We start from the raw sequence: 24,977 nt of genomic DNA, 5'->3' as shown, positions 1-24,977 counted from the left end.
CTAAGCACGCTGCTTACAGAAGCAACCACAGAGCAGCGCTCACAGAAGCCCTCCTGCTGTGAAACGAGACCGGAGGGGAGGGAAACGTTTTGCAGATTAAAAAAATAAAGGTTTTTTTAGGCTGTCCAGGACCGCAGCCAATGCCGGGGGGAAGAAGAATGGGGGGGGGGTGGAGGGGGGCAGCTCGTGCTTTCAGTGCCCGCCCCCCCGGCACCGCCCGCCCTCGGTGCCGATATAAGGCGGCTGCAGCGGGCAGCGGGCAGAGCCGGGCGGAGCTGCGGGCAGCGCAGTGCGGGCTGAGAGAGCTGAGAACCGCAACGGCACCGCAACCGCAGGGCGGCCTCGGGTAAGGGGGAGCGCCGGGAGCGGTGCTGGGACGGCGCGGGGTGCGGGCCCGATCCTGATCCCGACCCCGATCCTTAAGGCAGCCTCTGGCAAAAGCCAGAAATGTCCGTTTGAACGAAATCGCGGTGTCTGCAACGGAGAGGAGCGCTGAGCTACACTAACGTGCCCCTCTCTTGCTCTCCTCTCGCAGAACGGAGCTCTTGCTACGCTGCTGTGCAGAGATGGAAACCATGCACGAGCTGATCCCCTTTGCTAAAGAGATGCTCAGCCAGAAGCCCAACAGGAAGATGGTGAAGCTGTACATGCTGGGCAGCATGCTGGCGTTCTTCGGTGTGGTCATCGGTCTGGTGGAGGCAGTGTGCAGCCCTTTCACCTCCGAAGGGAGGATAGAGGAGGAGGAGGAGGAGAAGAGACCGACCCCATCTCGAGAGCCAGCTCTCCCTCAGAAGCAGGAGGATTTGGTGTTGGAGCAGAGCAAGAAATTGTCAACGGTGCAGCGGGGGCTGGTGACCAGGCAGCATGCATCCTAAGGGACCCACTGCTCACCCGAGCACACGGCTCTGCTGCCCCGATGTCCCAGTGATGGTGGTTCCAGTGAGAAGGGCGAAGGTTTGGCTGAATGAGGAGACTGCAAAGTGCAGGACTTGAAAGAAAGGAACGGTTTTATTTGCTGCTGTGCAGCAGTAGGAAAAAATACCTTTTGTTGGTATAAAAATGTGCAAGATGCACGGCGTGGTTTCTTATTTTTACTACAGATGCGTTTTACAACGTTTTGCAAAATCAATAAATATTTTATATGGTATCAGTGCTCTCTACTGCGTTCATTTCATGGACAGGATGAGTTTTGTTTGTGCTCTGCAGGAGCCTCCGGTCCCTTCATGAATGGCTGTGGCCAGTAAACCAACCCTGTCCATAAAACTCCTTCCCCTGGTCCAGCAGCTCAGGGCAGAGTGTTGGAGTTGCCCCACTCCAAAAATGCTGCTGCCTTCCAAAAATGGGTCACTGTGTGGGGAGGAGTTGGCTCACAAGCCACGTTCCCAAAGCTGGAGGTGGGGATCTTCCTTCCGGGGTTATCTGAGTTTGATGGCATAGATTCAGGGCTCTGCCATGACCACGTGCACCCAGAGCTGCTGAAAAACCTGTCTGTCCCCCACAGATCTCTAACATGCTATGGGCACAGCTAAAAGCAATGCTCTGCTTTGGATGGGATCCTTCCTGAGCCTGGCACTTGATTGTGGAGAACAGTGTTTGCTCCCCATGTCACAAATGGAAAAGCTGCTGCATGGGTGGACAGAGCAGCACAGTGGGAGTGGTAGAAACAGGCATCTGAGTGCTGTCAGCATCCTTAGAGAGCCTTCACCTGTTCGAAACCTTCCCAGGGTTAGTTCTGAGCACTACAGATTCTTGCTGTGTCACTAATGTTAAACTTTGCAGAAAACTGCAGCTTAAAGATTCTGACCGTGCTACAAAGCAGTGGTGAAATCATCCTTGACAAGCGGGGAAGGGGGAGAAAATCCCTCTGTTTGCTCAGTGCCAAAGGCAGTGTGGCAAGGATAGGGGCATGCATAGAAACGAGGAGCTAAAAGCAAACAGTTGTTACAAACTGCAGGAGGGGCTGGAAAACAAAGCAGCACTGCCTGACAGCCACAACAAACACACAGATCCTCCCAGAGCTGTGAGTCAGGATTAAAATCCAGACAGAATCCACACACACAGCTTCTTGTCAGGCTTTGAACCAAGAGCAAAGTACCTTTTCCTTGAGGGCAAAAAAAAAAAGAACAGAGTCCAGTTTAAGAAAAAAAAAACAAAACAAAAAAGGCCTTGGAGAATGACTTGATTTGGGCTTTAACCAACCCTTTGGCTTTTGGTGAGGCGGAGTGACCCCAGCACCAATGGGAATTTGGAGGCAAAGAGGGGCAGAGGGTCGCAGCCTGCAGCACCCCGAGGCCAGGCTCCATGGTGGAGCACGTTGTGTGTCCCCACAGCACAGCCAGCGTAACGGCGAGGGTCAGCCCCAGCTGAGGATCACGTCTGTCCCGCAGTGCTGGGCTTCACCCCGTGCTGCTGGCACACCGCAGCCCCGTCCCACTGCACCCCGCCGCCCTCGCCGCCTCTCTGCCGTTATCCAGTCACGGGTTTATGAGCTTAAAGCAAAGAGGTTTGTGGCACAATCAAAATAGCTGCTCCTAAGGCAGCTCACGGGATTAGACAGCTCAAGAGCCGCGCCGGCGGTGCTGCAGCCAACTCGGTAAATCCGCGTCCTGCTTCTCTGCCTCCTGTCTCACGAGTTGCCCCCCAGTCCGTGGGGCTGAGCCGTGTGCTGCCACTTCTGCAACAGTGCCTCGGGCTTCAGCTGGGGCTGTAGATCAGGTGAGCATCGATGGCTGATGCACAACTACCGTATAAGGTCCTATTTGAACTATATGGTGACTAACAGAAAAACTGAAAGGAAGGCAACTTTATTTGAATACAGTGAATATTTGAATACAGTGAGGTGACGGAGCACTGGAACAGGCTGCCCAGGGAGGTGGTGGAGTCTCCTTCTCTGGAGATGTTCAAGACCTGCCTGGATGCCGACCTGTGCGACCTGCTGTAGGTAACTGCTTTGGCAGGGGGTTGGACTCCATGATCTCTGGAGGTCCCTTCCAATCCCTACAATTCTGTGATTCTGTGATTCTGTGAAACTCAGTGTGTGTGGGGGATTGGTAGCCCGTTAACATCACTGTAACTGTGATCAACGGCAGACTTGCCAAATGCAGCAGACCAAAGTGCTCTGCAGACGTCCCAGTCCTTGTCCCACAGCAAACCCCTCCAACAAGGCAGCTTCCAGCCCCATCCCTGAGCCCCCACCCTGATACCCAATGGCACAACCCTCCCAAACAGCACCTGCCACAACCACGTGCCATCAGCAAAACGCATCCACGTGGACCAGGTGCGAATTGCAGGAGGCAATTGTGACTGGGATACACTGGGGAGTAACCAGGCAGGGTGTGTGCTGCACAGCCAGTGCTGCGAGGACATCTGAGGCAAGCACAGGGAGCATCTGAGGCTGAGTTAAAGCCACGCAGTGAGGGATAAGCTCTCGAGGAGAGCCACGCGTTGCCCAAGGTGCAGCACATCGCTGGAGCCACCCAGGGTCAATTTCTATTGCTCTGCTGCCTTAAGGACCTGTCTGAATGCAGTTCGCTCTGACCTGTAGATCAGGTGCATTAAGTCCTCGGGCAAATTGCAGCTGGCACAAGATCTGATACCTCTCTGCCTCTGCCAACCTGGCAGCACAGCCACAGAGATCTGATTTCAGCTCAGGCCCTCGTGGCAGAGCTGGGCACCAGGAACGCAGCAGCCCTCCTGCCCAGGCCGTTGGCTTCAAGGGCATGAGCTGAATGTCTTCGGCACGCTCGCCTGCTATTTGGAGTGTGGGCTCTGCATGTTTTGAGAGCTGCCAGGCTAAATTTAGGGGCCCAGATAAGGATATTAGCCTCTCCTACACAGCAGCAAGGGCATCAGGAACATGGAGAGTGGCCAAGGCACAGGGCAGCCAAAGCAATGCATAGAGGCAGAAACTCCTGATTTGGTCACACAGGAAAAAAGTAAATGCAGTGCTTAGAAAAGGCCCAAACTGGACAGGATTTACTCCAAAACAGCAGTGAGTGCAAGCACAAAGTCAAACCAAACTATCCCACAGTCACCACAGCACGTAATGGGGGCACCCCTGTCTGTAAAGAAAGACCTGCATTCATGGTAAAGAATGCTGGGAGAGCAGAGTATGAGGAAGGGTCTCATGTCTACAGGATAAAGGAAAATGAGGGGAAAAGATGAGGAAAACAAGGGGAAAAGTGCAACCCTCTACATTTAATAAAGATTTGCTAATGGGTTAAAAACAGCCAAATATCCTTCAAAAGGGAGAACAAAAAGCTGTATTCTAGTTCCTGCCAAATGCCTCTGTGTCCCCACGGTGCATGCAGGAGCCTGCCTCAATCCCAGTGCTGGAAAACACTGGCTGCAAGGGGCTGGGTGATGCAGGAGGGACATGCAGCAGGAGGGAGCAGGCAGGAGGATTCAGGTGGAGCTGCTCCCCTTGCAGTGACCCCTATGAGGATCTGGCAGCAGCGCAACCAGGAGCAGCTCCATGGGCTGAATTCAGCTCCTGGGATCAGAAAATGCCTCCACAGCCTCCCCGCCCTCCAGAAGAGGTTAAAAACAAGTTCTTAAGCAAAACAAACCCAGAAAAAGCTCTGAGTGGGAGTGAGGCGCAGCGATGCCAGGTGATGGGGAGGGAGGGAAAAATCCCCATGGGCAGCAGAGCACAGCTGGGGTGGGGGCTCTGCAGCATCCGCACCAAGGCTGGCAGCTATTGCTTCCCACAACATCCTCATGCTATGTAATAACAACAGATTACAACAGCAGCTCTCCCCACTCGCAGGACGGATGAGGCAGGGCTGAGGGATTTGTTTTCTCAAGCCCAGCAGTGAGATGAGTGCCCTGTGATCACAACCCGAGTTCAAAGCAAAGGGACTCAGGAAGGGGCAGAGCTTCTGCAGCGCTGTTATGGGACCAAATGTGGGCGAAGTGATTCTTATCAGGAGAAAGTTGGGTCTGAAGTAAAAGAGCAGAACTGGGAGCAGCGAAGGCTGCGGGGAGCACACGGTGCCCACCTCGTGCAGCAGTGTCAGTGTTCTGCAGGGCAGCTCCCAGCCCTCTCCCACACCATCAGTGGCACTGGGTTTGCTGCTGCCTGGACATAGCAAGGGAGCGGATGTGACATGTTTTTCCCTTGGACTGCATTCACTTACAAATAACAGCAAAGCTCCCGCAGCGCTCCAAGCAGGCAGCACGAGGACTGTGACTTCTCTGCAAAAAAACCCACAACTCTCAGTGCTTGCCTGCAGGATTCTCGGTGCTCCCCTTGGAGCTGGGGGTGCAGCCCTGAGGGGGTTCAGCTCAGCCCTCTCAGGAGCAGGGTGAGGTGAAAAAGCAAATGCTGCCTCCGTGGTTTCCTCCCTGGATGACTGAGAGAGGTGACTGCCCTGCGTGGAGGGTCCCATCCAGATGGGTGCTGCAGCTGCATGCATCCAGAGCCAGCGGGCATTAAAGAGGAGCCCCGGCCACCTGCAGCACTCTGCCTCTGATGTTCTCCGAGTGAAACTTGATGCTGTTCAGCAAGGACACACCTCTTCCAGGGTGTTGTGCAAAATTCTGCATTTTAACGTAGGGACAGGAAATATGAACAGAGCCGGGCAGAGCCCGCAGCAGCACCACTGGTTAGGCCACGGCTCCCCAGCTCCGTGGGAGCAGATTGAAGTGTTTGCTTCTCTCACCAACCCCACTGTGACTTCCCAGTGCTTTGGGAGCCACGGCTCCCGCACCAACAGGTTTTGAAGGATTGGCATTGCTGCTGCGACCGGGAGCAGCTCAGCAGAAGCTGTTTTCCTCTTTTCTCTTCCTGCTCCATTTCCTACGATGGGTTTGTTGCAAAAGATTCTCATCCCCGTTTTGGGACTGGTTTTGGCCTTCTGTTTTTATTCGTCGAGGGAGAATTTCAAACCTGGTGAGTATCGCAGGGGAATTTGTCCTGATGCAAAATATTAAAAGCCACATTTGGGCATTTGGCACGGAGATGTGCAGAGGTTGGACCAAGCCTTTGTGGCAGGGCTGAGGATGGAGCGCAGTTTTAGCAGAGATCTGGACTCAAATGGAAGAAGCAACATGCAGCTCCCGGGGGAGCAGGGAGGCAGGGGCTCCTGAAGCAAAGAAGGCTTTGAGCACTTTGCATTCAAGCGCAAACTAACTAACTAATGTTGGATTTTAAGTTCTGCAGCATGCACTGATGGCGTGTTTTTCATTGCAGAATAGCTGGGGTGTTTGTAAGTTGCGTCCTGATGTGTGAAAAGCTGTTGAAGGAGCCAAGAACTGTGCTGTTGTGGTCAGTTCAAGCTGCAGCTGCTCCTGGGTACAGCATTTCCAGGGGAGGGAAGAGGATGAGCAGGACAGAGCACAAAGATCTGCATTCGTCTTGCTATTCGCTTCTACTTGAATGCATTAGGGGGCTTTATTTTCTCTTCAAATAGGGTTTGGATAAATTAAACTCCTGTGCCTTGGTCCCCAGAGATGCTGAAAGGGAAGCGTGTGATCGTCACCGGAGCGAGCACCGGCATCGGGGAGCAGATGGCGTATCACCTGGCACGGATGGGAGCCCACGTCCTGGTCACGGCGCGGACGGAGGCAAAGCTTCAGCAAGTAAATGGCAAGCTGGGCACTCACACATGCACACACAGACACAGGAAGGCCAACCTCACATTGCAGGTATATACGTAAATACGGTTGCATGGAACTGCACCGGCACAGAGAGCAGATGCGTGCAGTTCTGCTCACGGGTGTGCAAAGTTACGCTCTCCAGAGCTCCTGCATGCACAGAAATGGGCCTCCTGCAGGCACGCACTGCACGCCCTGTATGTTTGAATTGCTCGGCGAAGTACACGTCTGCATATGCACAGACTGCAGCCACACACACCCTCATTCCACTGCAGTGATCTATCAGCTCCCGCTTAACCTACACACACAATTCCAGCACAGACCGCACTGATGAGGAGCCAAACGGCCTCGGGCCATGCATTCACCAAAGGAATAAACTTCAAAGGGAGCCCGAGAGATTCAGAGGCTCCCAGAAACCCTGCAGTGAGGTTTGGGGGGCTGAGGCGTGTTTTGGTGAGCGCAGCCCCCAGCTTGCAGGGCCTGATGCGCCGCGTTGCATCGCAGGTGGTGGAGAGGTGCCGGGCGCTGGGGGCCAGCTCAGCACGGCTGGTCAGCGGCAGCATGGAGGACATGGCCACCACCCGGCAGCTGGTGGAGGTGGCCGAGGCTGAACTGGGTATGTCTGCAGCTCCCCAGCACGCTGCTTTGTTGCTGTGCGCCACAAAAGCAAAAAGAAGTGGGGATGGGAAAAGGTTTCCCTTAATTCTGCGCCCTGCAGCCCAGCCTGCATCGCTCCAGCAGAGCCTAAACTGCCCTCTGGATTTCATCCCTGTGCCCTCGTAACATCCTGTCCTGATATCGCAATCCTGGGTTTCATCACTGCTGCTACCAGGGGTGAAGCCATGCAGCAGCTCACAGCTGCACTGCTGTTGTGGTCGTGGGTCATCACTGCAGAATGGCAGTGCTCAGCTCAGTGCCGTGTCTCCCTCTCCCAAAATGAGCCCAGATAGCTCAAGAGCAATCTCCCTTTTGCAGTGTTATTTGTGTTTCAAACTGGGGAGGGAAAGGGACACAACAGCTCTCATCTGGGACGAGTTATTTGATTCCAGCATGTTTTCGCTGGCAGCCACCATCCAGGCCATCCCAGCTCCAGAGATGGCAGGCCGCAGCTTTGACCCAGAAAAACCAACCCCAAGTGACACTGACCCCAAAACATTCTGGTTGCATTGGTTCTGCTGTCAAGAAAGGCTCCATCCTGCCCACAGCAGCCCCCTTCCCACCCAAAACTAACACCCGCTCCTCTGCTTCCAGGAGGCCTCGACATGCTGATTCTTAACCACGTTGGCAAGTCATACTTCAATTACTTTGATGGGGATGTTGGACACGTCCAGAAGCTCCTGAACATCAACTTCCTGAGCTATGTGGCCATGACAGTCTCTGCCCTGCCCATGCTGAAGCGGAGCGGGGGTAGCATCGTGGTGGTCTCCTCCATGGCAGGTGAGTGGGAGCGAGGTCTGGGACGTGGGATTCCATGGGTTGGTTTCTGTATGAAACATTTGCACCTCAGAGGAGCCAGAACTACTTAACACACCCAAAGCAACCACAGTTTCCAGGTCTTTTTCGCATTTCTGATGCAATCCCCCTGCCCCACCTGGTGATTAAATCCCACACCCAGCGGTGCAGCAGAGCTCACGTAGCTCCAGTTCTACAAAGAAAAGGGGAAATGCCGTCATTTCTCACTGCACTGTTCCTCTGACGGCTCGTTGTGGTTTGCCAGGTCAAGATCCTGCAAATGTTTGCAGAGCCTTTTCTAATAAGTTTCTGCTAAGTCAGGAGATTAAATTAACAGCAGCTGCAGCCCCAGCACTGCTGGCTGCTGGGAATCAGCTCCACTCAGCACCCAGCGGCAGGAGATCAAACTTTGCTCCATGGCTGCTGCCTGTTGCTCACACCTGAGCGGAGCTGTGAGACGTGCTGCTGGACTTCAGACTGTGACAGAGCTGGAAGCTGACAGGACTGCTCTGCAGTCCTGCTGCTCAGGTGCCAGGGTGACGTTTCCCCTAACAGTAAACTCCCTTTGGCTAAAATCCTTTATCTGATGAAGCAGAAACAGAGGCTGCTGCAGCTTTCCATGCTTTAATGGAACTTCACTCTGTATCCAGGTAAAGTTGGGTTTCCCTTTACGGTCCCTTACTCTGCAACTAAGTTTGCCCTGGATGGATTTTTCAGCTCCCTGAGGCAGGAATTCAGCATCCAGAGCGTTAACGTTTCCATCACACTCTGCATCCTTGGCTTCATTGACACTGGTAAGCTCCATCCGTGCCATCTGGCTGCCCAGGAACTGAGCATCACATGCCTAGCTTTGTGCCCTCCCCTCCTGTGCCCCCACCTCCAGTGCTGCTTTTCCTGCTGTAGTGGGAGCGAGTGCAGCATCACCTCTGCTCTCAGCAGGCTCCTACCTCTCTTCCACCAAAAAACAGACTCCAGACTGATTTGTTTCCCTGTGCTGTACTCAGGTAGGATATTAGGACAAAGGTATTCTGAGGAAGAGCAGTCAGGCAGCGGCTCAGGCTGCGGAGTCACCATCCCTGGGGGTGTTTGGAGCCGTGGAGATGTGACACTTGGGGACAGAGTCACAGTGGGGATGGCGGGGTTGAACTTGGGGATCTCAGAGCTCTTTTCCAACCCTGATGTCTCCGTGGTTCTATGAAAATCAGCCACTGTGCACAGGCTGGGACAGCCTAAAATTCAATGAGTTTCAGTGGAAGCACCGGCCGCACATCTCCCATTAATCTTACCCGATGCAGCGAGCGACGGGAGCGAAAGCAATGATGGGAGCGACTTGAAGCTGCTTCTGTTTTCCAGTGCACACACTACATTTAGCTGTAGGAACAGAGGCAGCTCCGCAGCTCGCTCATCGCAGGCAAACCATCAAAAGCACAAGCAGAGGGCAGCCCTACTGAAACCTCTCTTGTCCCTCGACTAGAGAACGCCATGCGTGCGGCCGCCGACGTTCTCCTGATGTCCCCGGCTCCCAAAGAGGAATGCGCCCTGGAGATCATCAAAGGAGGAACCCTGCGTCAGCGCGAGGTCTATTACCGCTACGCATCCACCAAACTGCCGCTGCTGCTGCGGGATTGGGCCGCCGAACTGCTGGACCTGCTGGTGCGGCAGCGGTACCGACCCGAGCGGCTGCGGGCGGCCTGAGGGATGCTCACCGCCGGGCCGACAGCCGCCTCTGCTGGCCGCAGCCGTGCTTGCAGCCATCCCCCGTCAGTTAGCTTTAATAACCGCCTCGCCCCCGAGAGGAGCCGGCTGGGATCCCCGGCTGAGCTGCGGATTCCTGCAGGTGCGCCCTTCCTGCTTGGAAGCCGTCCTGATTGGAGCCTTTCCCCAAAGCTGGGGAAAGTAGTAACTAAGTGATTGTTAAGTGCAGCTTACTAACCTTGTTGTGTGCTCTGTGGATTTTTGTTGTTGTTTTGGTTTTAATCTCTTTTTCCATTACTAAACACTGCTGCGAATGGGCATTGTTCCACTGACCCGCCTTTCTTTAATTATTGAATGCTGCAATAAACCATTATCTCACTGGAAGAGTAACAGTCTAGCTTGTTTTTCATTTAGCTTAAAGTCCAAGTTCAATGCAAATCTATTCAGCAAGTTAATTCTTCGGGGTACAGTCCCTTACACAGACATTAACTACAAAACGCCCCTGGACACACAGTGCTGCTTCGGTGTTGCCCTAAGCCATAAGCTCAGCACTAAGCACAGTGCTCACTGAAGGCAAAACCTCAGCATGAGCCTGCAGTGATGTGACACAGCTCCCCTCACCCCAGCACTGATATCCGACCGGTGCTTCCATCCAAAATCACTGCCCACCCTTCTGATCGCTGCCTGCTGCAAGATGAAGTAAGAACCCCATCCCCAGGCCACCCCCCAGGATCATTTTGCTCCTCACTATCTGTAGGAAGCTGGAGCTGCACTTCTGTTCTCCTTATCTTGACACCCATTGTGTACAGAGCAGGTTTTGCCCTTTAAATTTCTCTTTGGGAAAATTATTTGCAAGGCAGTTTGCCCTTTGCCCAGGCAGGTGCTTAGCAGTGACACAGAACACCTGTGAAAGTGAAGATCTTCATTATTCACCTCTTGGCTCTTTAAGTGCCTTTCACAGTCTGCCTCGTTGGATTCCTCAAGAGAGAGTGCAATTTTGTGGGTCTAAGAGCCACACAGGACCTGTCAGCACTGTGCCAATGGTGATGTTACAGAGCACAAGCCAAAAACAGCAGCAGTGCCAGCCCTGTTCTGCCCCACATCTGTATGACCCTGTATCTCAGTGGTCAGTGCTGACCAACAAACCCTTGTGGCACCAGGGAGGAAGGGAAAATTGGGCTCAGTTTTAGATATGAAGTGGAAGAGAGAAAGCTGAGAGGTCTGAAAGGGGGGACACGGGTGTCCCAGCCCCACCAGCAGTCACCAAACAACAAACCCACATCTCCATCAGGCAGCAGCTTCCCAGGGTGGCCTCAGAAAACACCCTGGACATTGATAGGAGGAGAAGGGTGCAAAGAGTCAGCCCAAAGTCCAGCACAACGCCCTCTATTAGGTTAATGTTTGCTAAACTGCAGGGAGCACAAAAGGAATAGGATCGAATATAGAAGAATAGAAGACCTGCAGGGATCAGCTCAGAGCAGCCACTGCTCCCCTCGGCCGTGCGTCTGCTCCAACCCGAGCACTGGCAGAGGAATGGGGCTGCTCCTGAAGGTTCTCATCCCCTTGTTGGGGCTGGGGCTGGCCGTGTATTTTTACTCAGGACCTGGGAATTTCAGTGAAGGTAAGTAATTGAAAATGCACACTTAGCAGCAGGCAGCCGGGCTGCTGCCCAGCCCGCACCACCCGGGGGCATCCAAAGCAGCTGAAAAGCAGAGCGCAGGAGGTGCACAAGAGGTGGGAGCCCTCCTCTCCACGCAGGAGCAGCTCATGGGGTGGTGTGTGGGTCTGCCAGGCTCGCATTCTTACTCTGAGCAAACGGATTTGTTTTGGAGACACACAGTTTACCGCTGTAAATATTTATTCATTTTCTTTGTCAACTCTTGCCAAATGCAGAGCAGCTCCATGCTGGGCTGGAGCCCGGCTGGGGGCTGCAGCAGCAGCAGCTGCATCCTGCAGCGGCACAAAGGAGCCGTGCACAGGGGTGTGGTACAGGCTGTGCACAACCCTGAGCTCTGCATCCCCTCCAGAGATGCTCCGGGGAAAGAGAGTGATCGTGACAGGAGCCAGCAGTGGCATTGGGGAGCAGATGGCGTATCACCTGGCACGCATGGGAGCCCACGTCCTGGTCACGGCGCGGACAGAGGCCAAGCTGCAGAAGGTGGGCAGCAGGCACTGTGAGCATGGCTGCAATGCAGACCCCCGCGGGCAGGCAGGAGCTCAGCTACCCACCCATCCTATGCTCACAGGGATGCTAGATTCCAAGCAGGCTCCTCAGCACACCACCATAAATTGTATTTTCAATGCTGACAGCACAGCATTTCTTCCCCCATGGAATTCAGCTATTGCAGAAGAAATGTCCCTCTGAGCAACATCCCCCCAGCAAAGGGAGAAGGGTTGCCAGCCACCCCCAACACCTCGACCAGTGCCTCTCTCACTGTCCCCAGGTAGTGGATAAGTGCCTGGATCTGGGTGCTGCATCTGCCCGCTATGTGAGCGGCTCCATGGAGAGCACAGCCTTTGCTGAGGAGGTGGTGAAAGAAGCTGAGATCACCTGGGGTGCGTAGCAAGCACCCAAACCCTGTGCTACATTTTGGGGCCACCACAACGCAGCCTGAGGCTGAGGCCTGTTGCTGGCTGCAAACATCCAACACACTCTGCTTCCAGGAGGCCTTGACATGCTCATCCTGAACCACATCGGCCACAGCTTTTTTGACTTCTTCAACGGGGATGTGGATCACGTGCGGAAGGTGATGGAGACCAACTTCCTCAGCTACGTGGCCATGACCGTGTCTGCCCTGCCCATGCTGAAGGAGAGTGAGGGCAGCATCGTGGTGATTTCCTCCGTGGCAGGTGAGCACATGAGTGCCCGTCTCTCCCTGCCTCGTGCCTTTCCTACTCATCTCTGTGCATGCATTGCAAACAATGCAATTCTGCAGGCTTACCTGCGTGACCACACGTTATACACACATTTGCCATACACAGGTACATATGCAGGAAAACGAGAACAGTGCAGCTCACAACAAAGGTCTCTCACGCCACGTGCTGAGCTTTAAACGTTTCTTTCCTTCCCTAAAGCATTTAAGATAGGTTGCTCACGCTACAACATTGCAGCTATAGGAAAGGCAGGGACAGGCAGAGCTGTGCAGCCCTGCACCCACCCAGCACAGGTGAGCTCTGACCCTGCGCCTCTGTCCAGGTAAAGTTGGCTTACCCTTCACTGCTCCCTACTCTGCGACTAAGTTTGCCTTGGAAGGATTTTTCAGCTCCTTGAGGCATGAATTCATCATAGAAAACGTCAACGTTTCCATCACGCTCTGCATCCTGGGCTATATTAACACAGGTAAGCTCAGCACCACTGAGGCTCACAGATAAAAACGTGGACCTGGTGCAACACAGCTGTCCTTCTGTCACTGCAGAGAACGCGGTGCAGATGGTTTCACACGTCATTAAGGGAACACCAGCACCCAAGGAGGAGTGTGCACTGGAGATCATCCGGAGCGGGGCCTTGCGTCAGCATGAGCTGCACTACCCTGCCAGCAGCGTGACCCCAACACTGCTGCTGAGGGACTTTGCCCCTGACTTCCTGGGTGGCCTCATCAGGAGCAACTACCAGGTGGAAAACATCAAGAAAGCACCGCCACCCCAGGGCTCGGGGCATTAGCACAGCTCTGAGCGGCCAACACTTCCCCATGGGCAGTGGTGCCTCCAGAAAAGCCCACCCCAAAGCAGTGCTGGGGCCATTTCTGAAGGCGGCGTGGCTGGGAACTGTCTGCACAACACTGGGCACTGGGAGCCTACGACACAACATAAAAATGTTTATTTATGCTGCCCATAAATGGCTCCTTGCAGGCAGTGGGGGTCCCCAAAAGGGCTCTGCAAGGCCAGAATTAGGAGCAGGCTGGGGGATGCAGGCAGCACCCAGACCCCAACTGCTCTGTGTGCTTTGCTGCATCTCCCCCACATCCCTCCAAATGGAGGAGTCAGTCAAAAAGTTATGGATATGGAAGGCACCGGACCTGTAGAACACAGCCTTGTGCTTCTGAAGGAAAGATGGTGGGATTCAGATTGGCACTACATGAAGATCTGCAGTGACCCAGTTGCAATTAAATATTTTAAATAATAATAATAAAATTATTTAGACTGGAGACTCACGGAAGAGGATTATAAAGCAGAACTGCATACTTACAAAGCTCCGAGCTCCTTCTGAGAAGGGATTTGGGCCAACCCCCATCAACCAACCAGCAAAGACAAACAGAGGATCCTCACACTACAGTGGTTTTTGCCTGTACCCTTACTTCCGAGCAATAAATCCTACATTACTCTGTGGCATCTCTGGTTTGAGTTTTGTTCCTCTTCCACTGGAGTATGCGCAGAGCCCCTCTCAGCACAGAGCTGCTTAAACCCACCCCATGATTTGCATTAACACAGCTTTCACTTCTCTAAGACCTTAATGAATTTCTGCCGTTCGTGACCTCTCCTGAAACACACTTTTTTCCCTCCTTTTCAATCTGCGAGAAGCCTTACAATAATAGCATTACTCCCTGGATTTCCCTACTCCCAAAGCAACCCGGAGTGATTCGGTCACCCAGTGCTGCCGGAGCCCCGGGACCAGTGCTCTGATAAGGGAGGCAGCCGCAGGGACAGGCAGTGGGAGCTGCTGGCACCCCAAGATAACCCCAAACCTCACGCTGCGTGAGCAGGACAGGAACCAGGGCTCAGGCTGTGGCCCCAACGCTTCCTGTTCGACAGAAAGAAACACAGTGAGGCAGCAGCAGCACGAAGCTGCGGGCACCCAGAGGACACGGTGTTTGTCACCCAGCTGCACCGAGGCACGGCCAGGTAAGTGCCTGCAGCCCTGCAGCTCCAGCGCTGCCCTCTCACCACGCTGCTTCTTCCCCTTCTTCCACCCCTCTGTGATGGGCACAGGGAAGCGGTAACATGAACCGGCACGAAACGTTTCTTGTTGTTTGTTTCCCTCGAAGCAAGAAACGTTAACAGGTTGAAAAGCAAAGCTAAAGGACACGGTTGGTAATTAGAGAGGGTAACTTCAGGCAGTGGCAGAAGGAAACAAGGTATTCGCTCACCAAGAAGGCCTCAACGCTTTGCTCAGCTTGGGGTGAGTAACGGACCGCGTGTTTCCTTAAGCCTTACCTTGGTTTACAACAACTTCTGGTTAACTAAGGTGCTGCAAGGAGGCCTGAGGGACGGCCAGGTGGGCAGCGGGGCTCCAGAGGGTGAGTGAGCTATGGATGGGAACAGCAGGGTCATTGTGGTACGGATAATAAGACGTGGAAATAACCTGCTCAGCCTCTCGTAGCCCCAAACCCCTTCTGCTGGAACCACCAGCACAACCACCAAAAAGTAGAACGCTGCTGGAATCGCTCAGTAAGCATTGGGTAAAATTAGAGATGCTTTGGAAGCTGTTGGAAGCTTCAGAATGGCATATTCAGACAAACACAGAGCACAGGAGTGCTGACCATCGCTCAGAAGCACCGGATCACCCGGCCCCACAGCCCCATGGTTTGCAGGGGCTTCCTCTGCCCAGTGCAGGAGCAGCATGCTGGCTGGTGGCACATCCAGACCAAAGGAGAGGCTCACTGTAGATTAACAAGCATAGAAGTGTTATATACATAAATGGGTTTTTACTTGCTTACATCTTTTCCTCCCCATTAAACTCAATGACTTCCTAATTGCTTGAGACAGAATGAGACCAACAAAGTTTTGCTGTCTTTTTTTTTTTTTTTTTTTTTACAAAGAAACTCACCCTGCAGATGCACATGGTGCAATAGCGCAGGTGCTCAGCCGCCCACCTGGTTTCGGGCCACAGAATATCCCCAAATACAGAGCAGAGGAGGAATTTGTGCGGGTCGCAGCACCCACCCCAACGAGCAGCAAGCGCAGGGTGGGATGGGTGATGAGCACACTGAGCTCACAGACAGCACATCTCACTATAACCACCACCAGCCCCTGGTTTTAACAGGACGGGGGTCTCGCCATGATCAGCCCCCCAGAACGGACCCGGCCGCGGCGTGCAGGCGAGAGCTACGAGGAGAAGTGCGAGCGGCGGCAGGAGACGCGCGAGGCCTTGCGGCGCCGTGGCCACGCACACAGCGCCCGGCGGCCGGGCCGCAGCGAGGAGCAGCCACAGAGCCCACGGCAGAGAGAGTTCCTGCGCAGGAGGAACCTTGGCAGCACCGCCGGGGAGCTCGGCGCACCCGTCCTGCTCCAGGTAATGCTTCACCTCCACCGCGTCGGGGCCCTGATGTGCAAAGCGGCCGCATTTGTTTATGGGCTGCAACAGCCGAGGGCAAAGTGTGTCACCTCCCTCGCAGCGTGTTCCTTCCTGTTTGCTAAGCTAAATGTGAACCAAATGGAGAGCTGCTGCTGTTCCTCCAAGTGCAACCCCTTGTCCTGTCTGCTAAATTAGTTTTGCACTTCTGTAATTACTTTTCCCCCCCCCACGAGAACTGCACTGTAAACAACTGGGTTCCTTCCATCACCTTCCCTGCTAGCAGGAACAAAGATCATAAAATTGCTCAGGTTGGAAAAGACCTTAAAGATCATCAAGCCCAATCTCAAGCTAACCATACTACCCTAACTCTAACCACCCTCTGCTAAATCATGCCCCCTGAGCACTGCATCCAAACGGCTTTTAAACACATCCAGGGATGATGGGAAAACAAAGGGGAATGGTCTTAAACTGAGACAGGGGAGGTTTAGGTTGGATATTAGGAGGAAGTTTTTCACCCGGAGGGTGGTGAGGCACTGGAACAGGTTGCCCAAGGAGGCTGTGGATGCCCCATCCCTGCAGGCATTCAAGGCCAGGCTGGATGTGGCTCTGGGCAGCCTGGGCTGCTGGTTGGTGACCTGCACATAGCAGGGGGTTGGAGCTGGATGAGCACTGTGCTCCTTTGCAACCCAGGCCATTCTATGATCCTATGATTGTATGGTGATGTGTTTGATGCTCTGCTCCCCGCTGCCTGCCCTGTGCTGCCCAGCTAACAGGAACATGGAGCCTCAGATCTGCAGAAAGATGCAATGCAAAACACCCAGCAGACAAACAGATTTCCTTCTAGATTTGCATCCTGTGCAAAATCAATAGCAGATCCCATGGGAACAACCGTGCTCTCAGCATCACCTCATTATTCTTCCTCCACCAAAGGCACAAAGCTGGACCCAGCTGCAGCCCTCTGCCCCTTGTTTCACAGACCCTGACACGAGCCATTTCTCATTGCAGCGCCCATGGAGTCACCCCGTGTGCCCATCCACACTCGCCCCACTTGGGCTCAGCAGTCCTACAGGCATTTTGGCTGAAGCCATCCCTGGGCCACGCACCTCTGTGAGCTCCCGAGGTAGGTGAGGGGCACTCGATGGCCCTTCTTCCCCTGAGCACCACAGCATCACATCCCCATTACTCCTGGCTACAGCTGCCCCTCCTCAGCACTGCTCAGCAGAGCTCAGCACATGCACAGAGAGGAGCTTTATGGCCCCAGGTGCATCCTTTCACTTTATTTTCACAGGAACTCAGACTCCTGCAAGCACGAGGGTGAAGGACTCAGGCCAACAGACAGAGTAAGCCCTGCTCCCCTAGGCACAACCCAGCCATGCCCACTCCCTGCTGCCATAACACACAGCCTGCAGACAGCTGCACTGTGCCCACAAGGAGAGAGCTGGGCTCTGGGATGCTGTAAGGGCTTGCATTCACCTCACAAGTGTGCTTTCTTTTTCCATTTCAGCTGTGGAAATACAGTTTTCAATAAGGTAAGCAATATACACACGATATACAGCCCTGTCCCCACTGTTGCCTCTAGCTGATTTCACAGCATTTGAATGCTGTAGCCCATTTGTTATTTGTTTGTGAACTGAAACAACTCCGTGGTCTGAAATACTTCCTCTTTCCTGCAGGAAATCGTGCAGCTCTCTGGTTACCTGAAGGTAGGCACCAGGCACCACGAGCAGCCCTGGAACAAGAACAACCATACATTATTATCATTATCAGACCAAGGGCTGCTTCCCCACAGGAGGCCCTGCACCGTGAGCTGCTGCTGAAGCAGAAGATGGTGATCCTGCAGGAGCTGCTCGCCACACTGCTGCACGCCTCTGAGAAGTCCTGGCAGGTACAGGCAGCTGGGGGCTTTGCTATGGGGCAGGGACAGACAGACCATGTAACCACAGTCCCATGGAGCTCGCTTTTCTGTGTCTCAGTATAGCACTTTGGAGATGCTACACATGCAGCACTGTCTGCAAAACAAAATGCTTCTTTTCTCGCTCTCCCCTTTCTGTTTAGGGCAAGTTGAACGCAAGCTCAGTGTCATGGAGTTGACACTCAGAGAGAAATTGAGGGGACGTGTGCTAGAAATTTTTCCCTCTGTCCTTATCAGGAGGTAAAGTGGAGGCAATGCATTTTAGGGCTCATTCTATAGGGACATAGGAAGCGTTTTATGCAGGGTTGTTAAATCAAACGTTAATAGAGAGTCCATCATACCATCAGAAAAAGGGTTTGAAAGTTCTGTTGGGGCACAAAAGCAGCGATAGGGCGAGAGAGTGTAAAAAACAAGTGTTAGATGTACTGTGGTTAGAAGCTTCCGCCTTCGCTTGCTTCTTCAAACATAATGCAGGAGGAAAAAACACCGACACGCTGCATGAAGTAGCCATGAAACCTCAGATTAGAAACAGGTGGGTGCACTTTGCTTCTTGCTGTCTCTGCTGCAGAAGGGAGGCTTCCCTTTCACTGGGGGCTACGAATTAAACAAATTCACTCACTGCTGGCACCGCAGGCACAGAGCAAAGCAGGCAGCATCATGCTGGGAAGGGGCAAGAGACGGGCTGCTGTGGGGTGGGTTTGGATGTCCCTTGTATGCTGTGGCAGCTTTAAATTCCTCTCAGTATTTGAGGTTTTAAAGACCTGGAGCTGCAGGTACACGGGTGATCTGGCAGCAACTCTTGAAATGGTCAGAGTGATTTAAGGAGATGCTCAGGTGCTTCTAGTTTGAAAGAGCAGCTGCACACCGTGCAGGAGGATGGGAGCATTGCAGTGCTGTGGGGATCAGCCCCTGCATCCCCCCATGGTTTTACCTCCAGGATGGAGACTCTCCTGCCACAGCTCTGACACTCAGCTCTTGTCTGTTGTAAAACTGATGGATTCAAAAGTACCGGCAGGCACAGAAAACACAGTCTTTCCTATGGCTGTTAAATTACTTTAGAGCTGTTCTCTTCTTGAAAATTATTTCTTTAATACATTTGCTTCAATTTCTACCTTCTGAAGTTGAACCCAACGCTTGGAAGTGCCTTACAGCCCCGTAGAATCTAAGCTCTGTCACATCCCATGCTTTACTGTGATTTCATGGACCCATTTTCCTGGCACAAGCATTGTGTTTGTGCAAAGTGGAAGCCCTCCAGAAAAAGCAGTTATTGCTTTACACCAGCTATTCCAAATGGCTCACCAAGGAGTATCGGAAACAGTTCATCAGCCACAGGACAACAACAGCTGCCAGACAGAAGAGTTTTAAAGTCACTGAAGTGGCAGTCATGGAGAAACGCAGCAGCGGAGTTTTCAAGCAAAAAGTCTGGAGCTGCTCAGCCTGGTAACTTCAGAGTTGAGGATGAGGACTATCAAGGGTTCCAATCCAGCATCTACAAGAGTGGACGCTTTTTGAACCCATTAACCTCAGCCCTCTCCCCTACCTGGAGTTTTGCCCCTGGGCTCCTGCACCAGGACTCTGAGTGATGATCAAAAATCACCAGAGAGGAGAGGAAAGACCATCTGACAGTGATAGCTGTAGGGTTTGGTTGTTGTGTGGTGGTTTGCTTTTTTTAAGCTGGCCCCTTTCATGTCAATAACCATCAGCACAAAGGCTTGGCCAGGATGAGCTCACATAACTTTTCTCGTCAGAAGCACAACTACTTCTGCCCTCCCACGTATCTGCACAAACCCACTCGGTCTGGTAACAGGCAGTTTATTCCCTATAGGGAAATCTCAGCCCCGTATGTTCTTCTGCCAACTTATAAACTGCATCTCCATAAAAGCAGCCTGCCAGCACGTTTCTGCTGTACAGCGTAGGAAGGGGCCGGTGCTCTGCTGCCCTGTACTCTGCACAGTGCACAGCAACCACGAAACACCACTGCCCTCCTTTGTAAGCCTCCGCATACAGCAGAACAAATGAACCACAAAGGAAAGACAGGCATAATATTTCATATTTTAAAATGCTTTGCAATATGCCACCTACTTTCTAAGGGGACACAGCCCTGAGGCTATTTTTGTACTGACAACCGAACTGGGAAGCTTTATTCTTTGGGACTGTAAACTTATTCCTGTGCCAATTTAAACAGTGCTAAGACACCAGAGAGTCAGGTTTGGCTTGGGTCTGACAGCTCTTCCCCAAACATCAAGGAGCTGCTTATTCAAAAGCCCAGCTTCAAACACCAGCAAGCAGAAACAATAACGATGCTCTCAGTATCAGTAGTGAAAAAACAGCATATGTGAATTCTGCTAGAAATTGAATCTGAATTTGCATGCAGTCTGGTTTCACAAAACCTAAGTAAAAAGCCCAGCAAACACCGAGATGATAACAGGAAAAATGAATCCTTGTTGTTGTCATCCATCCTCCTGCCTGGCTGCTCAGTGTCACAATGCAGACCTGATCCGTTTCCCATGCAAGCTGCAGGATGAGAGCTCAGCACTGCAGGAGCCATCAGCTGGGACTCACAGCCCTGTGGCCAGGCAGTAGTTCTACCTCAGGAAGGGTCTCACGTGTAAAGGTTTAACTTCCCCCACAACCCACTTATTCCAAGACTGAAGTCTTACTGGAACTCTAAGCACTGAAATACTTTGACCAAATTTAAACACAGTATTATAGAAGAAAATGAACAAAATACAAACTAACAGCGTTGGAGGCAGAATGTGTAAATCGTGATTGCATACACTGGTCCAATTGTTTTTCCCCAGGGTCAGCTGAATGAAGATAAACTCAAGAGTAAACTGAGGGCCCTGGAAAATCAGCTGCAGGCCTGCACCCAGGTAAGGTCTGATTGTCAGAGCAACAAGCAAGGCTGAAGAAAGGCATGAAAAACTGAATCATGTAATTGGGTCAGGTCTCAGTTTCTAGAGTAATCTGATTAGATACGGATCTGAAAAGTATTTTTCCTCTTTGCTGAAGCAATATTTCACAGCAAATTAGCAGTTGCATTTACACAGTGTGGATTTGCTAATATTCAGTCTTGGCGAGATTAGGAATATGTCAGATAAAACCCCTCAAGCACTCTAATTCTTCCTTTAAAGAGTTACTCAAAGGAGTGTGTGAAGAAGATCCTGATAGAGATGGAGGTCCAGAAGCAGACCTACGAGCAGAAGGCAAAGGAGGCTCTGCAGAAAATGCTCGAGGACAAACTCCAGGCAGAGCAGCAGCTGCAAAACTCTCAGGTAAGAAACACGTTTGACACCTGGCTTTGCATCTCGTCCAGTCCCTTTATTTCAGGGAAAGGCAACAACCAGTTTACTGTTTGCAAAGATGCAAAATTACTTTTTTTTTTTTTTTTTTTTTTTAAATGCTACCACCCAAAGTCCAAAGGTAACGACAACCTGTGCTTATTTTATGCTGTTTGTAATAACCTGGAGCGGGGCTCATATCTGCTTCTCTTAGAGGTGCCTGGCTGCGGCAAGGGAGGACCTTGCCTTCTGGAAGGAGCACTACACCGTGCTCAAATCTGAGTGGGCCCAGATGGCCAAGGCACACAGCGAGCTCAAGAGCAACCTTCACGCCCTGCAAAGCCAACTGCAGGTACATCAGACCCCCATGGGAGCAGCGCTGCGGCCCAAGGGAGCCCATGTTTTCTGATTTGCAAACAGCCCACAGGCTGAGATCATTTCATACAAAAGCCCTTTGGTGAAGTTGCTGTTACTGCACACCCAGTCCTTGCTTCTCACCACAGCACACGGCTACAAGGAATGAGGAGCTCTGCCAGGCCCTGGACTTACTGCAGCATGAGCATGCCAAGCTCCAGCAGCATGCTGACAGCCTGCAGCAGGACAACCAGCTCCAAGCCAAGCGTATCTGCAACATCGAAGGTACCACTCCTTCAGGGAAGGGCAGAAAGCAAGGACATAATCTTAAAGCCCTGGTTCTTGGAGCCTAGTACACCCAAAGCAATCTGTATCTGAATGCATTGCATAACCTCAGCTTACTGAGAGCCTTTGGTTTCCAAAGGGTCCCAAATTAAAGATTAAAAGGGTTTCAGAAAGAAGGGTGGAATGGGAAACTTCCATACCTGCATGCAGATATTTGCATGAACACTGGTTTTCTTATTATTTCAGGTAAATTGCAAAAAGAGCAAAATCAGAAGCTAATATTGGAGGCAACAATCAGCCACCTGCACAGTGACTAACACAAAGAAGTACAATGTGAAAGCTCTGCATTACTGCTGTAGCAACGACAGCGTCTTGTTTTGTCCCCAGATCTGATGCAGAACCAGACCAATGAGCAGAAAACACAGGAAGTGGTGGTGCAAAGGAAAGGTCAGCAAACTTTCTAACTTCCACCTAAAGCTGCTCTAGCTTGACATGGGAATGTCAGAAGTGACTCCAGGAGAGGAGAAGTCTGTATTTCTTTAGAATAAAGGATTATATTAAAGCTACACAAAACTAGTTATGATTCTATGATTATATTTTGGTAGTTAACATTGAAAGACAAGTTTATTTTTGAGGCAGATACTTTACAAAAAAATAAATGGTTTTCATTCCAAGTTCTTTTTCAGTGGCTATGCCATTTTGAAAAAAAAAATCAGCTTGTAGCTGCAATTACAGCTGTACTTCTGTACTTAAAGAAAGCAGTAAAAGAAACTTAAGCTCTTACTCCCTTCCATTGCCGCTCCCTTCCATTGGTAAGTGCTTGAAAACATTTCTCTAAAGACTATCATCTTGCATCTACAGGAGAGGCAAGCCTATGATAACTGAGCTCCTCTCTGTACATAGCTTGCAAATATTATCTTCAAACTATGCTGAGAAGCTACAAAGCAAACTGGAGGTCAAGATGTGTTTCTCACCAGCAGCCTGACTGTTTTCTAGATCAGGTTTTCACCATGCAGAGCCCACCTCTCACTCCTGCCAAGGAAATGCAAAATGCAATGTCTGAGCATCCCAAGGAGAAGGCAGAAGAAAGCCTGAGGGATGAGATGCAGGAAAGGACATCCCAGCTTACAGCAAAGGAGAAAGAGGTGAGGAAGTCACTGCTGGGACAGCAACCCTGTCAGGGATTGAGATGCCTTTTAGGTGCTCTCAGGAGCATAGAAAAACAGCACATTAAAGCTCCTGGAGGCAGCCAGAGCTGCAGGCTGCACCTGGGATCCACCAAAAGCATTTACTCTGCTTTATTTCTGTTCTGATACCAGCCTCAGATGAAGCTCACAGTTTCTGCTGGCAGGGACAGGGCACCAAGCAGCCGTGTCTAGAACCACTGCTTCAGACAAACCCATTTCTGTTCATGGGAAAAAAGATAAAGCCACTCTTGAAGAGCCAAAGCCTTAGGCATAAGGGAAGCATGGGAGGGGGAGGTAGGAAGGCTCATAAATAAATAACAACAGAAAAAACCCTGTAACATCTGACTAAAAAGCCCTCAGTTTTCTGACCTTCTGCAAGGTGCTTACCATATAAGCAATTATTTCAGGACAAAAAACCAGTAGCACAAACTGTTCTTGCACACCAACAGTCTCACACATCTTACTGCAGAACTCATAACAGGGACTTATAAAAATAAGATCCATGACTTACCAGAGCTGAGGAACACGCCAGGACCTGTTCCACTAACTCCTCCAGGACTGTGCCCACATCACCTGGGGAAGGGGCTTAGCTGAGTGTAATCACAGCAAAAGGGAACAGCTGTGGGTGCCACTGCATTGGCTCGCACAGAAGGACATGAACCCTGATGTTCCACCCCACATCTTTTTCCTGATTTGTATGTGGTCAGAAGAAGTGGTTATTTTTTTTCTTTCTTTTCTTTCACATAATGTGAAAGATGGCAGTAGGAGCAAGCAGATCACAGGATAGGAGCAGCCAGGGCACTGTCTGGGCCCCCACCTAACACTGAGACCTGCTCTATCCTATTTAGGTATGTAAGGGCACGCGAGTAGCAGAAGGGGAAATCCCCCCTTGTCCCACTGCCCACACACAGGTGAAGCACCATAGCTGCTGCGGGAGCCCTGCCTGTTCTGGGGTGTCTGAAGCCACAGGACTCCCTCCTGCTGACCCCTGCCTCCATTCCCCCTCCTCCAAGTGCCAGGAGCTGCGTGCAGAGCTGGAGGCACTAAGTGAGGAGTACCGCTGCTGCCTGAGCTGCCTGCGCCAGTGCCGCCAGGAGCTCAACCAAAGCCAGATGGTGAAGGTGGGACCGACCCTCACCCCTTCCTTGTGGCAGCTGCACATCACCCTGGGAAACACTCCTTTATTTGGGGGCAGTGTGGAAGGATGAGCAGCATGCCTGTTAGGGATGGGATGAGAGGTTTTCCCATCACCTCCTGGTTACATTTGCTTCCTTTCGCAGAGACAACGCGGTAACTGGCTCCCTCTTCTGCTGGCAGTGATAGCAATAGCCACGGCTGCTGTGCTGGCCAGCTACAGACCATGAGCACCTCCTCAGTGAACTCCGTGCACAACTGACTCCTGACCTGCTGGCAGCAACCTGCCCTCACTGCAGTGCTTCTTCTGCCGCTCCTTGCCTGCTTCATACCCCAAGCTGGTCTCGGCCAGACAAACTGACATGGCTCCAATAAATGTGGGGAGATCACCCTTCTCTTCCATGTGAGTTATTCTTTAACTGAGGGTTGCACTGCTTGGTCCCTGCACAAAGCCATTCAAATGGCATCTCTCGGACTCATGGGGGCAGCAAGGATCGTGTGTCCCATGCATTTGGGAGCCAAGCTGTGTGCATATAGAGAAACAACAATGCAATTCCCTTCATTTATCGTTTCAATGCATGGGAAATATTCCACCCTACACCATCTTTTCTGGCATCCAGCAATAAAACTGCATACCACCCAAGCTGAGCACCCTTCACACCACCTGCCCAGCCCAGGCTCAGCCATACCCCAGCTTCCCTCATGGCCAAGCACCCTCAGCCATGTCTGCTTCTCTTTCATGCTCAGCACACTACTTTGGCAGAGCCAGGTTCTCCCTCCCATCAGAGCTGTGCAGGCTTTACGGCAGTGCTTGTCCCTTGCTCTAAGCATGGGCTCAGACACGAGGT

General features: G+C 52.0%; 3 protein-coding genes across 3 annotated transcripts; all 3 read left to right on the top strand.

The window, feature by feature from the left end:
* Positions 1-566: 566 nt before the first annotated feature.
* Positions 567-875, top strand: G0S2 (G0/G1 switch 2; the record flags this gene model as incomplete). The annotated part of the gene is made up of 1 exon (XM_079546303.1): positions 567-875. The coding sequence occupies one exon, from the start codon at positions 567-569 to the stop codon at positions 873-875; it is 309 nt and encodes a 102-aa protein (XP_079402429.1).
* Positions 876-5,805: 4,930 nt separating this feature from the next.
* HSD11B1 (hydroxysteroid 11-beta dehydrogenase 1) lies at positions 5,806-13,405 on the top strand (the record flags this gene model as incomplete). Its single annotated transcript, XM_079546454.1, has 12 exons — positions 5,806-5,893; positions 6,452-6,582; positions 7,102-7,213; positions 7,849-8,034; positions 8,700-8,843; positions 9,524-9,728; positions 11,160-11,365; positions 11,772-11,902; positions 12,189-12,300; positions 12,409-12,594; positions 12,941-13,084; positions 13,161-13,405. The coding sequence occupies 12 exons, from the start codon at positions 5,806-5,808 to the stop codon at positions 13,403-13,405; spliced, it is 1,890 nt and encodes a 629-aa protein (XP_079402580.1).
* Positions 13,406-15,739: 2,334 nt separating this feature from the next.
* Positions 15,740-24,359, top strand: TRAF3IP3 (TRAF3 interacting protein 3; the record flags this gene model as incomplete). Its single annotated transcript, XM_079546273.1, has 15 exons — positions 15,740-15,973; positions 16,982-17,096; positions 17,265-17,316; positions 17,481-17,505; positions 17,650-17,679; positions 17,766-17,861; positions 20,690-20,761; positions 21,023-21,163; positions 21,384-21,521; positions 21,673-21,808; positions 22,055-22,117; positions 22,196-22,255; positions 22,805-22,953; positions 23,844-24,116; positions 24,276-24,359. The coding sequence occupies 15 exons, from the start codon at positions 15,740-15,742 to the stop codon at positions 24,357-24,359; spliced, it is 1,668 nt and encodes a 555-aa protein (XP_079402399.1).
* Between the last annotated feature and the right edge of the window lie 618 nt (positions 24,360-24,977).

This window comes from Tetrao urogallus (genome assembly GCF_951394365.1).
Source record: "Tetrao urogallus genome assembly, chromosome: 24".
In the NCBI taxonomy this organism is placed as follows: Eukaryota; Metazoa; Chordata; class Aves; order Galliformes; family Phasianidae; genus Tetrao; species Tetrao urogallus.
Note: the sequence above shows the minus strand (reverse complement) of the source record. Positions and strands in the feature narration are given on the sequence as shown.